Source organism: Rattus rattus, chromosome 1 (assembly GCF_011064425.1).
Source record: "Rattus rattus isolate New Zealand chromosome 1, Rrattus_CSIRO_v1, whole genome shotgun sequence".
Classification (NCBI taxonomy): Eukaryota; Metazoa; Chordata; class Mammalia; order Rodentia; family Muridae; genus Rattus; species Rattus rattus.
The window spans coordinates 82,884,164-82,898,950 of record NC_046154.1 but is presented as its reverse complement, the minus strand read 5'-3'; the positions used below and the strand labels follow the sequence as shown (position 1 = coordinate 82,898,950).

Sequence of the window (14,787 nt, the reverse complement as noted above, 5' to 3'; positions counted from 1 at the left end):
ACAAGCTTACGAGATAAATATTATGTTTCCCATTTTACAGAGGAAGCAATCAAAACGTAGTGGTTCAGTATGTCATGCAGTAACTCAGTCAAACAACATGTGCTTGTTAAAAGTCTACTATTTTATTAGGTTCAGTGTTGGGTAGCAACAGTGACACATTAGGCAAGTATACAAATACATACTTAATGACAACCAGTTGTAAGAGCCTGACTGAAGAGACTGAGTGCTGAGTAATTGCTAAAGGACAGAATAATGGATCAGGACACAGCATTAGGGATAGATAGCCTTTCTAACAAGGTCAACTAAAATTAAGACACGAAGATCCAGACAGACAAGGAAAGGGACACAGTGTCCCAGGCCAGAGTGGGGCAACTGTGAAGACATTCACCACAAAGAAGCTGGTATGGTGGAGAAATGCAGTCTATGTGTGGAGCACTTGGTGTCATGGAGATAGAAACATGGTGAGCACCAAGCAACAGGGAGCCGCCGACCAACGACATCGGGTAGGACCTTGTGGACCATAACAAGAAATTCGAAATTGTATTCCAAGGTCAAGGAAATGCAAAACAACCAGCAAAAAATCCAGACTGACAGGCAAAACTAAGGGCAGTGGCTAGAGACCTTCACCAGAGGGCAGGCTTTAGGCTTTCTTGTGTACTCTTCACAGGCCAGACTTCATGCTAGGTTTTCTCTATACCAAGTCTCAAAAACTGTTAACTCTGAAAGACTCCATTAGCTTCACTTTCACAGGAGGTTCTAGAAACCACCCATACAAGGCCACTAATTACTAACACAAGTCATACCTAAAACCCAGGTTTTATCACCTTCAAGTCCATGCTGATCACACATCATAGCAATTCTTAACGGGCTGTTAAGTACGGGGTGGAAGAAAAGGAGGCTGCTTTCTGGTAGCAAACGATCCACACCACAGGTGTTACTGAGCAAATTTCATGATAGGAGCCTCTTTGCCAATGACATTAGACACTCAAATCTGACCACCTGCCTCAGCTGGGCCAAGCTTTAACACCTTGGGATAAGGGTCTTTACATAAGAACTCTGGTGCCTCTGGACAAAATACAAACTAGCTTTTCAGCCTTGCCTACCTAGATTTCTCCTAATTCCTTGACAAAGATCCCAGTAGGAAGTCAGTTCTTCTCTAGGGTCTATGGTTAGCTCCTTGAGATTTTGGTTTAAAGCTTAGGGCATCCACAACTTCGCTTTCCAGTTATTTACCACCCCACAAAGACTTATACAATATGCACAAGGATACGTACCACAGTCTCATACTTAACTATGAGAAATAAGAAACCTGAAGCTCTCACAGGAGAAAAATATGGTCTAACACACCCATGTGAACACAAGTCCCTCAAGGATACTTCCATGAGGACCAACTGAAATGAAAAGTACTCATGATGCTTCCTATCAAAAGCCAGAGTTGAACTATTCTAGTCACACCAGTGTGAGATGTTCCTCGCTCATCCACAATCATTTTTTAAAGGGAGAGATGTCAGTGTCTAATCCAGGTCCCAGCAGATAAACACAGGCCTTCACAAAATGCCTCCTTCACCAAGCCCCATTTGGTCCAAAGCCCTCACTACACTAACACCCAAAAAGGCCAAAAGCCAGGCTCCTAGTGAGCCAAATAGCTTTACTAACCTAAGATCTTCCTACCTAAGATCTTCTATATACAGAGCTGACTTTATCATCAGCTAATGCAGACAGTGGATAACAAGGTACCCATTTCAATAATGAAAGGAAGGTGCCTGGTGTTCATGTCAGTGTCCACATAACACCGTGAAGCCACAAGGAAGCACTTGTGTCAATAGCCTGGGTTTAAAGTCTGCGTGAGGGCCCAGCCCTCTAGGCTTCCAGCCCCTGGCTTGTCAAATGATCAGAGCTCCTCCAGCTCTGCAGCTGTGACTCGTCTCCACACGTCTGTTCTGAACCCCGTCTGCATCTGTCTCCTCATGCTCTGACCCCACTCACATCTCTCTTCTTAGGCTGTGACACCATTCTCTGCAGCTTTCTCTTCATGCTCTAACCCACTCTCTGCATCTATAAGACCTCACTCTCCAGTCCCCTTTCTCACCCCATATTCTGACTCCACTCCTCATGTCTCTCAGCTCATGCTCTCACCCTACCCTCTGCATCCCTTGCCTCTATGCTTGGACCACACTCTACTTTTATCTCTTCCATGCCCTAGGGTCTGGACCTGCTCCTTCTATACTAGACGTCAGATCCCCACTAACCTTGTCCCCAGCCTCGTTCCCCTTAAAACTTTCCTCCTCACATTCATAGACGAATAATCTTTTGAAAACATAATTTCTGGTTATTTACTTCCCCATCTATCACTGGCCCTCTTTCCTCTTCAAATCAACAATCAGTAGTGTACCAGTCAAGAACTAACAGCCCCACCTACTTCCAGGCTTCATTTCCTTGAGATGCTCCCATTCTGAGCAAAACATTCCCAGTTTCCTGATTTGATTAGCATGTTCTCACAATTCTGCAATGTGAGTTTTCGTACGCAGTGTTCTCCAAGCTCTGTCTCTCCCTAACATCCAAGGAAGTGTTTACTCATGCACTACATCACTGCACTGTCTTCCTAGCCATCTTCCCAATCAGACCATGACAGAAAAAATTACCTAGGCAGAACCCACTGAAGATTCCCCAGCCCCCAGGAGACAGCCTGGCTTGTCCATGTAAAACCATTTATTGAACAGATAAACTCTGGGCAAAACCACAACGGGATCAATATCAATGTCTTACTAAACTTATTAAATGCTGACATTCACACAGTACTCACCCAAGACTAGAACAAGAAAAGCAGGTGGTTCCCCTTTAACTCAAAAGAATTCTGCCTCCCTTTAACATTCATGCCCCTCTAAAACCCACTTTAGATGCCAGGTTCTTTCCGATAAGCATCTCCCAGGAAGCTCAGAATATCGCCACAGAGATTGCAGGCCTGAGCCACAAAATGTAGCTCAGGCCAAATGAAAAATTTCAGTGACTTATAAAAACCTGAAAGGGAGACAGTGAGAACAGTGTGGTCATTTCAATTTCAGCTGCAGAATTTGCTCTCAAAAATGCTACAATAAAAAATATTAATGCCATAAAAACCTAACAGCAGCCAAAGGACCACAGCCATAAAGAAAAAAACATAAATCCTAAAACATATTGGCATAGAAAGCTCTCCCTCACCTTCAAGAAAAATGAGATTTTGGCCATCAAGAACAGTCTGAGCAAGAGAAACTTCAATCACACAGCAGAGCTGAGAAAAACGGCAATAATTGGACAGTAAGGAGAAGGAGGGCCAGCTGACACATGGGTGTACTTGACACCAGGACAGAGGCTTCATCCTCCTAACAGCCTATTGGAAAGGAGGGGACACACAGAGAGGTTAAGCAGCTGGCCAAAAGTCGCCAGCAAAGGGGGATCAACATACAGTCCATCCAGAGAAATTGTGGTTACTACTAAGGTCCTCTGAGATCACCTTTGCCACATCACATGCCCAAGCCTCAGTCTTTTATAAATCTTAAACAGAGCAGGATTTAGGATTCACTAGGGTTCAAAAGTCAGATGTGAATCCAAAACTATGCAATGCTGTAAAATTTCCTAATCTGGTAATGCAATTTAAAACTGTGTTCTTTGACAATAAATAATAACTCTTGTTCTTACAAAGCTGCTTTAATATTAAAGAAACATCTATGAAGAGTTTCAAACTTAAAGCGCCCTGCTCAGAGCCAGAGCCTAATAAACAGCACCTATTATTACTCGTATGATCAAACAGGAACAAGCATTTAACAGCAGAGCATATTTTAATTATACACGATGTGGAACAATCAAATCTCATTCAGTTCAGGCCCTGGACCCCACAGCATAACAGCGCATGTACAGTTGAAATTATAACAACTCAGAGCTCAAAAATTACTTGTTTCCATTAGAGATCTGACAAGTCATTTCTTCAATTGGTCACTGGTGGTTTGCAGATAACTATTAGCAGTAATGAGTATTCTAAATTAAATCCAGAGACAGCAGCACTCTGTTCTGCAAAGACAACTGGGGGAAGAGAGGCATAATTGTAGGCGTCCTTCCCTCCGTGTCCTCCATCTTCTCTCTGATAAGTATCTCCTGTGTCCTGCACGGTGTGGATTTCATTTGGTTACAGATGAAGAAGGCTCTAATTCTTCTCATGATAAATGAGAGCGTTGAGCAGGTAACTTGTTAAAGAGAATTGGAATTTGGAAAATAACCTTATTTTCCTGTTACTTGACAACAAACCCCTCTGCTAACAAATGAAAAGCACAATGCCTGAGCTTCAAAGTCAAATCTGTCACCAGTAGTCCATTCTCTGACAATTACAATACAACGCTGGGTACAGGTTACTCGCACGCCACTCACCAGCCACAAAGTTGACAAAACGCAAGGGGAGGCGCAGTGTAGCAGAGCTATAATGTTTGAGTGAACTGGGGGGCAGGGAGGCAGCTTTACTGTGTGGCTAGGACACCACTGCATCCCCAGTACCCACTTAAAAAGACTGAGTAGGACTGAAGAGAACTCTTAAAAATTGGGATAAGGATGCTGAAGTGTAGCTCTCCAAGGTATAGAGACATCTGTTGGGGGTGCAACAGGGAAGGACTCAGTTTTCTTTAAAGGACAGGCCACTAAAAGTTTGAGCATGTTCCACTGACTGATAACACAAATTGAACCTATTGGTTTGTTGGTTGGTTTTTCTTTTTTCTTTCTTCTAGGGGGGCGGGGTGTGTGGTTCCCAAGGGGCGGGAGTCAGAACTGGAAGGACTGGGAAGTGATTGTGCTCAGTAAAGTTCCCATATAATCAGGAAAGGAGTGGAGACAGGACGGAGGAAGGGAAGGAGGAGGGGGAGGAGGGAGGGAGGGAGGAGGAGGAAGCCAGCCAGCCAAAATGGAGAATGGAAATTTTCACTCAAGTCATTAATGAAAACCATTGTTGTGTGAGTACTATTATATCTAAAGAAGGTTTTAGTGGATAAAAGCCTATCTTAATACAGGAACTTGGATACAGGTATTGTAAATTCCTCTACTAAAATCAACTTTGGAGCTTAAAAATAAATAAAACTAGGCAGGGCTATGCATGCCTGTAAGCCCAGCCCTGGGAGAGACTGAGATGCTCTTAATCATTGCGTTGTCAGGATTGACAGATCCTGGGGTCTTGCTACTCAGCCTAGGTGGAAAGGCAAGCTTCTGATTCAGTGAGCAATCCTGTCTCCAAGGGACTAAGACAGTCAGTGACAGAGGGAAATACCTGCCCTCTCTCTCTGGCCATTACATATACCCACAAACATAACACCTGCACACTCATATGCATACACACACATACATAAAAAACATACACATACCACACATTCAAAAAATGAATTAAGAAAAATCTCAAAAGAAAAATCATTTTCAGACAGGCGATGGTGGCTCACATCTTTAATCCCAGCACTTAAGAGGCAAAAGCAGGCAGATCTCCAAGTTTGAGGCCAGTCTAATCAACAGAGCTTGTTCCAGGACAGCCAGGGATACACAGAGAAAGCTTGCCTCAAAAACAAACCAACCAACAAAAATATTCATTTCTAAAAAGTGAATTTGAATCCCACTTCTGTCTTTTACGTATTTAGTATCTGACCATAAATCAGTCTCCCCTACTTTGACAACCCCTTTGTAAAATGGGGCCAATATAAAATACCTCAGAGTTGCAGCCAGGACCAATGAGGGCTTATGAATCCTGTGTCTATGATATTGTCAGCTCTACTTCACTACACAATATAGCAACCCTCTCATCTACAATACAGCAGAAACAAGCCAATTACCAGGGAGAACCTACCAAAACGTGTATGAAACAACTTGTGTGTGCATGTAAAAGCCTCACAGAAAACACCCTTGGGCCATCAAGCCCCACAATATGGCATCCCTTTGCCTCTGACATTACTCAAACAGTTCTCAAGAAACACCTCTCTCCCAGGCCTGGCTACATGGCGGGAGCAGACATGACTTTTTAGAAAGGGATAATGAGTTGGTGTCTTCACTTACGTTTTCAAAGTCCTTCATGTTCCGGGCTCTGGTGGGAGAGACCTTTTCTTCTGACATGATTGGGAGCACTAGAGAAAGATAGAACACACAGAGGAAATCATCAAACAAGCAGGCTGTATGGCATTCCTACTGGGGCTGAGAGCCCAGAAGAGAGTCAGAGTAGCCTTGTGGGCAACTTCCTGCTTGCTTGATGTGAGTCCAAATGCTCTAAGTTAAATTATTCTCAATATTGACAAAGTATTTACATTGGCTCTGATGTAACCACATATGTCAAGGGATAAACCCAAAACTTATATGGGACATGTGACAAAGCATGTCATTCCTCCTCACACGTCAGGAACTGAGGCAGCCTGACTGACTTGACAGCAGAGTTAGCCAACGCTTTCATAAAACACCAATGACTATTCCAGGCTTTGTAGGCCACACGCACAGCCGAAAATCCGTCATGTCTCTACAACCTCTACTGCCACACGAGGACAACAGCCTCATAAAGTGAATCATAAACACAGAGCATATGTTCCAAGAAAAGTTTGTTCTTACAAAAGCAGGCAATGGTGGGAAACTCCAACCCTGCTGACCACAGGCCCTGCTGGGACCCAGTCTCTGCAGAGCTTCTTTAATTCATTAAACATTTACCACACACCCGCCCTGCCCTGCCCTGAGCACCAGTCTGCACTCTGGGAAACAATAGTGAGGGGACAGTGCACCTGCACCAGCTTCCCAGGCAAGTGGGCAAAGCAGAAGAAAACAAATGTCATGACGCTGGTTAGTGTGTATCAAGTGACCGAACATTCACTCTCCGGCAAAGCTGCACTGAGAAGCTGCTTCCTGCCAAGACTTTCTGGATCTACCTACACCAAGAAACAAATAGATCTATTCTAGAGGGAGGAAAGAAACAAAACAACTGCGTGATCATGTGCTAGGCTGAAAGGTGATTTGGGATGGAGAAAACTAAAGCAGGAGGGCCGGCCTTGCAGGCTCGGCTAAGTGCTGCACTGCTGTCTGGAGGACTGAAAGCAATGTGAACAGATTGAGGCTCCCTCTGGCTGCCTCTCTGAGAACAGACACTGAGGCGTTCAGGAGAGGAACAATGGGAACAGCTGCGATGACACTGGGATAACCCAGGCCAAAACCAGGCCCTGGTCTTTGGCCGGGATGGAAAGAGTACAGATGGGTGAGAACATGTTTGCTTCTGTATACTTGTATAGATGTTGTCAAGGTTTGTATATGCTCAGTCAAGGGAACGTCACTATTAGAATGTGTGGCCCTGTTGGAGTAGGTGTGTCATAGGCGTGGGCTAAGACCCTCACTCTAGCTGCCTGGAAGTCAGTCTTCAGATGAAGATGCAGAACTCTCAGCTCCTCCTGTACCATGCCTGCCTGGATGCTGCCATGATGATACTGGACTGAACCTCTGAACCTGTAAGCCAGCCCCAATTAAATGTTGTCCTTTATAAGACTTTCCTTAGTCATGGTCTCTGTTTACAGCAGTAAAACCCTAAGACAGGGGCTAAAAGGAATAAGAAAAGTGAATATATATAATGCTCAGAGGAGAGAGGACGCTAAGTAACCAGGGAGAGGCAAAGAAGGTGGTGTGCTTTGAGCTGAGTTCTCAACTCAGCAGGCAGCTGCAGGCAGAAAAGAGAAGGCCCCAGGCACAGGCCAACTGGGAGCAGAGAGAGTGTGCAGAGCCCTGTACGTCTGGCTGAGGAGCACAGAGGTTTGTTTTCTGTCCTCAGTCGGTGCTCAGTCACCTGTGTCAGGGACTTTCATCCCGTCCTTCCCCTACCTCAGTTCAGTGCCAAGTCTCAGCTCCAGTGACCAGTCTCTTGGGAAATGCTCACCTGACTCCCTTACTCTCCCATTCCTCTCACAGCACCTAACTCTTCTCTGTTCCTAACCTGCATCAATGGATTTATCAGAGAAACTTCTTGTCTCTCTGTTCTCCGTCTGAAGGCACTGACATTCCATGTTGAATCCCAATGCTTAACCAGAGTCTGGCAAGAAGTGCAAGTACAACATGGGCTGAATTAAGGGTAGGCCTCAGAACTTTCTATTCATTGGACACATTGTTTCAAGTAAAAATTACCCGGTCCCAGAGGAAAACCTGGGGATGGCCTATTAAGTAATAGCGCTTCCTAGAAATAAACCTTCTCATTCTGTCTGTCTTCTCCGAAGCTCCTGTTTGTTTGTATCTCATAATTTTAGAGAAGAGAAAAAAAGCACAAGTGAAAATATCTCAAAGATAATTCAACAAGGCAAACTATCAGCACTCCCCACTTACTTCGGATAGCATGTACTTCTTTCAGAATGAAAATGATGAAGAATGCAGAATCCAGAGTGCAATCTCCCACATTCCAGTTTAAACATGAAGAAGGTTGAGAGCCAATTAGGACACAACGTGTACAAGATGCTGAGTGCCCACTGGGTGTCAGGCCAGGTAGGCCCTAGGCCCCAGGACAATATACTGCGTCAGGTCACAGATGCTCATGGTCTCAGCCTGCTCCCCTTTACTTCTGGGCATGTACACTTACCTCCATTTCCCAAGCCAGTAGTGTCACTGATGACATCCAGATCACTTGGTAGAACAGGGTGAAGGCCACTAGGAAAGAACACAGTGGGATGAAAGTTGAACTAGCACTTGAACAAAAGGGCCCTGTAGGGCGGTCTGAACCTCATGGAACAGTTATTGGGCCGTGGCTAAGAAGGACAAGGCACTGAGCTGCCCAGCAGACAGGAAGCGTTGAAGTTAGGCTTTGGAGCTCTAGCTTTAGAACTGCCTTCCAGCTCTCACAGCTGAGGGACATTCATGGGGGACAGTCATTTCGCTGTTCACTCTAGAAGTATGTACTAAGTGGAGGCACTATGACAGTTATAAACCACTGGGGTTGAGTCTGACTTTAACTGTTAGACATCATCAACTGGTCATCGCATCAAAAGTTAAACTTCTGGGAATTAGAAACTGTGCTGGTTTGAATAAGAATGACCCCTATAGGCTCACATACTTAAATTCTTGGTCCCCAGTCAGTGAAACTGCTTGGGAAGGACTAGCAGGTGTGACCTTACTGGAGATATGTCACTGGGAGAAGGCTCTATGGCTTCAACAGCTCACATCATTCCTCATCTCCCTCTCTCTGTCCAGTGACTGTGTCTTATGACATGAGCTCTCAGCTACTGCTCCAGTGCCATGTCTATCTGCCTGTTGCCATGCTCCCCATGATGGGCACAGACTCTAACCTTCTAAAACCGTGAGCCCCTAATAAACTTTTCTATAAGTTGCCTTGGCCATAGTCTCTTATCACAACGACAGAAAAGTAATTAATACAGGCACAAAATCAGACTTTGGGGAACATCAAAAATGTAGAAGTTACTGACCTAAGACACTGTCATTGTCTAAGGGGTCAGTGAGTATGTGTGAACAGTGACAGAAATCTAAACTACAACAGACATTCCTCTGCAGTCTGTTGTAAGTCCTGCTTGCATCTTTCCCAGTCTCACGGCCTTCCACTCCAGCAGAATACCAGTTACTTCACAGAGAAACAGTCTCTGTTTTTTTAAAAAAGGCAGAGGGTGCCCAGCAAGATGCCTGGCATACGAGGATGCTTCACAAACAGGAGCAGGGCATCACTGTCATCCTCACTCCTAAGTGCTTTACAAGTTATAAAATATTTACACTTGTTCCAAAAGCCAACTCCCTGAAGGAGCATGCATTTGCTAAAGAAAGGCTCTGAGGCCTGGATAATTTTAGTGTCTCTTCCAGTCAGATGGCAGCAAAGTAACAGACCGAGCCTAGCATCCGGGCCTTTTATGTCTGTGCTAGCTAGTTTCATGTCAGCTTGACTCAAGCTAGACTTATCTGAAAGAGGGAACTTCAATGAAAAAAAAAAAATGCCTCCATAAGACCCCGCTATAACTTTTTTTTTTAATTAGGGACTGATGGGGGAGGACCCGGCCCACTGTAGGCTGTGCCATCCACAGGCTGGTGGTTCCGGATTCTATAAGCAAACTGAGCAAGCCATGAGAAGCAAGAAAGCACCACCCCTCCATGACCCCTGCATCGGCTTCTGTTCCAAGTTCCCACCCTGTTTTGAGCTCTTGCCCTGATTTTCCTCACTGATGGACAGTTACTTGAGAGTGTAAATAAAATAATTCCTTTCCTCCCCAATTGCTTTTGTTATGATGTTTCATCACAATAGTTACTCTGATTAAAATAATTTGAAAATAAGATTTAAAGGAAGCTCGGCATAACTCCAGGGCAACTTTCTATTATTGCCTCTAACTCCATAAAAATGTTCTCTCTCAGACAACTCTTGATCAACTTTGAAGAGAAACAAGACCTTCAGAATCAGGACACCAAGAAAAACTTGAAAATACAAAAATCCAACATCAAGAAATGAGCACTTAAAGTAGGTCAGCTATAAAAGTAATGGGGGAAACCTAAGTAGAACATGTCTTCAATCATAGAAAAAAAACACATATAAAGACACTGTACATCTTTTTAAAAAATTTGATGAGCTACAAAGCATTAACAGCAAGAAAATATTACAAAGATCCAAAGGTATTACTTGCAGAGAGACATATTTTCCTCATCTTAATTTTCTATTTCTTCCCATAAGCATCACTAACAAGACAAACTCCATTTTCAAAACTGAATTTTAAAAACTAAAATCAAGTTCAGCCACCACTTTCTGAGTGGGTTTAACTTTTTAAATATTGCTTTTGTTTTCTATAATTAAAAAATAATAATAAATAAAATGAATTTTAAAAGGACCCCAAATGTAAAGGTGGTGAGCAGTAACTAAAGCAAAATGCATGACAGGACACAAATGGACGGACACATTCAAGTGCACACACACACATACACATACAACACACACATACATATACATACAACATACACACACATACAACATACACACAGATAAACACACTATGATGCATACACCTACACACACATACACATACAACATACACACATACACAGATAAACGCACTACGGTGTACACACGCACACACACACGGACACATACACACAGACAAACACACTATGGTGCACACACATACACATATATGCACACACCATACACACACGCGCACACACACACCATGCAATCAAACTGTGTGACTCTGTACCCACCTTTCTTCTGACTACAAACTGGTCCTGAAGATTTGGTCTCTGTGTCCACAATTGCAATGCCACTACACATTCTACAGCAGTCATTTTTGAATGTCACTGGCAATGATCCATAAAAGAATCCCTTCATGCCTGAAACTCTGTTCTAGCCTACGTTTAAAAGGCTCTGCTGTAACCTAGGAAGCTGACTTTCAAGAGCCAGCAGTGTGTTGCAAAGGTCTGAAAGATACTTTTGAAGGGATGTGTATTCACCTGGTCCCCTGCTAAAACTCAACCTGTTTTCAAGTCATTCTTTTAAAAACTACACTATATGAATATTGTACACTGGTCTCATTGAGGATGCCTTGAGGGCAGATACTAAGAAATTAAATTGCAGAGCTGAAATAATTCACATTTTTAAAACTGGGCAAAAAAAATCTGACATGTCACCAAAGAAAATACAAATGACTAAAAAGCACATGAAAAGTTATGTATTGTCATCAAGCAGTACACAATCAATTCCACAATGACATATCATATCACCTCTCAAGGATGGCCTGAGTGAAAAACCCAGACAATGAAAACTGCTGGTGAAGTGTAAAAACCCAGAACCTTAGGGACACTGCTGGTGAGAGACAAGTGGTGCCCCTTTTGAGCTGTGCTTGACAGTCCTCCAAATAATAAGCAGAGTTCCCAGGTAGCCTGGGAGTTCTACTCGTGGGCTGAACCAAAGACCACTGAGAACTCAAGTCCACACAAAACTCATATACAAATGAAGCTTCATAGCAATGTTCACGATGGACAAAAAAATAGAAACATCCATTAACATGCACAAAGTGTAGCACAAGGGTACAATGAAATATTACTTAACGAAAAGAAAGAAGTCGTGACTCATGCTGCAACTGGATCACACAAAAGAATGTGCATTATAAGGTGCATGGGAATAGATAAATCTACAGAATAAAAAATACTGTGGGCAAGTGTGCCTGAGTTGGCGTTGGGGTGACAAATGAGGAAGGACTGCTGGTGGATACAAGGTTTCTCTTCAAATAACAGAAATGTGCTAAACTGGATGACAGTGATCCTGGCACACAGCTGTAAACAGCTTATTTACATACAGCAGTTCACACTGAATGGACAAGCTTCATGGCATAGAAACTACATCTTCAAATATGTGAGAACATTCAGGTCAGAGGCACATACATCTTCAAATATGTGTGCACATTCAGGTCAGGGGCACATTTGAGTGTGGGCACACGTCCAAGGATGTTCACACATCTGGACCCGGGAGGTTAACCTGGAGTCACTCCTCAGGAGCCATCTGCCTTGGCTGTTTTGTCTTGTCTTGTTTCGGGGCCCTTGGTTTCTCAGATTTAGGCTCAGCTGGCTAACTAGCCAGACCCAGGGATTCTCTGATCTCAGCTTCTCTAGCATGCATCACCATGTCTAGCACTTTTTTGTGGGTTCTGAGGGTCAAACTCAGGTCTTTTACAAGGCAAATACTTTCCTAACTAAGGACTCATGGTTCTCCTAAAGCCTCCCAGTATAAGAATACCTTGGATCCAACTTAGCCCTCTCCCTACCATTAAACCTTCATCTGATTTCACCCTTCCATCCTCTCTTCAGACTGTTTCCTCTGGCATCCATGATGGTGAAAATCAAACTATGCTTATGGCTAAACATGTACTTCCAGTCTGCTCCTAACACAGCAGCAAGCACTTATCGGCCATGTGCTACAGCAACTCGATATTCAATAAGCTTGGGTCAGGTACACCCTGACCTAATGCAACAAAAATTCAAGGACAAACTGTGCTCAGTTTAGGCTATAAACATGAGGCTTGCAAATTCCCCCGAGAAGGGTGCTCAGAAAGCAGTATATTAAAATGAAAAGTATGATTTCATCATAGGAACTATCGTCTCCTACTGTGGTCACCTAATGAGGACTCATCCAGCCCAGAATAGCTCTTGAAGGGCCAGTTCAATGCCAGAAACTCTGCAAGAGCCCCTTGGATACTCAGTTCAATTAGTTCAGACTAGTCAGAAGGCAGAACAGACTTTGGATTCAGGAAGCTTGGAGTTAAGTCTGATTTATCACAGACTTTTCTGTGACCCAAGACCATTCATTTCAGCTGAGCTTCAGGGTCCCACATGTAACAGGGGGAGAGAAGCAGCCCCTCAAAGAATCACTTTTCACTCAGTGATTTGACAAATGCCACTCTGCTCCTATTCTGCCCCAGACATTAGGCTAAGAACTGGGTTACAAACAAAATCTAGTTCCTGTTCTAAACCAGGACTCTAGCTCATCTGGTGAGCGTATGTTAACAACCAATACCTCCACCCCCCAACACACAACCATTAGGTATATATTGAAATGAAGTTTGCCCAAAGTGAGAAGCAATCTAAGTGTAAAAACTCACACCAGATTCAAAGACTAAGGAAGATTAAAAGATAAAAATATCTTATCACAAGTTTTCCTATGGATTTTGCTAAACTCATATATGGAAATATTAAGCTAAATAGCATACGCCATTATTTCACCTGCTTCCAATGGTGCTGCTGCTCAGTAGTAAAGCACTAGCTGAGGAGGTGTGAGAGGCCCTGGTACAACCTCCAGCACCACAAAGAAAGGAATTTCACTTGTTTCTTTTCTTAGTTTTTTTAAATTGTGACTACCAGAAAGTTTTTAGTGTTGTTGCTTTGGTTTTTCGAGACAGGGTTTCTCTGTGTAAGGTTTCTTGGTTATCCTGGAACTCCCTCTATAGACCAGGCTGGCCTTAAAGTCTGAGATCCACCTGCCTCCACTTCGCGAATGCCGGGATTAAAGGCATATACTACCACATCCAGTTCACAAGAAAGTTTTTAATTAAATATACACCATAGGTTGTATCTCTACGCTGGTCACGGTCAACCAGGTTAGGACACTGACAGGTAAGGGTAGCTAGAACATTACAGAAGGCCCAAGCAAGGGTGAGAATGTCAGTGTGGATTTCCTAGCAGTGGAACCTGTATATCAATAAGGCAAAAGGCATAGGAAGGGCAACTGACACAGCAAGAACAGCACGTACATAGCCTGGCAGCAAGAAACAATTCGGTAAGATCATTCCTGACAGAGCTTGGCAGTCAGGCACAGGGCAGAGGGCTTGGAGAAGACCCAGAGTTGGGAACCATAGAGGGGGTGGGGGTGAGGCTAGAGAACAGATGCAGCCGATTAGAGAGAAACTTGGAAGCCACAGTACAGAACTTCATCCTGAAGATGGCAAGGCACCTGGAGGGCCTAGGGCAGGTTAAGAGATGAATGACCAGGAGTGAATGCAGCATCTGTCCAGTCAAGGCTGAGAGAGAAAGGAAAGGAGAGTATTAGCAGATCTACTAAGTTAGACTTGGGTTGGTTTAGTTCTCATGCCCACAACCCATTCTAAATGTCCAAAATAATCCAATTTCTGGTCCCAAGGGATCTGAATAGAAGACACAACTTGTAGTAGCAGTAGCAACGGTAGATTAGCATAGTATCATCCTTTTCAACACTGGTGTATGTCAGCCAGTACACCAGCCCAGAGAACTGGCTTTTCATTCTCATCTTGTTTTCAAAGCAGAAGTCAATTTCCCAGGCTGGATTTGATAAAT

General features: G+C 43.7%; 1 protein-coding gene across 1 annotated transcript in view; it reads right to left on the bottom strand.

Annotated features, from left to right (window-relative positions):
- Cdk5rap2 (CDK5 regulatory subunit associated protein 2) overlaps positions 1-14,787 on the bottom strand; it is a 171,848-nt gene that overhangs the window by 156,500 nt on the left and 561 nt on the right. Inside the window, exons 2-3 of the mRNA XM_032902842.1 lie at positions 8,585-8,652; positions 6,052-6,119 (exon numbers count right to left, since the gene is read on the bottom strand). Coding sequence (XP_032758733.1) covers positions 6,052-6,119; positions 8,585-8,652 — 136 coding nt within the window. The remainder of the gene's footprint in view (positions 1-6,051; positions 6,120-8,584; positions 8,653-14,787) is intronic.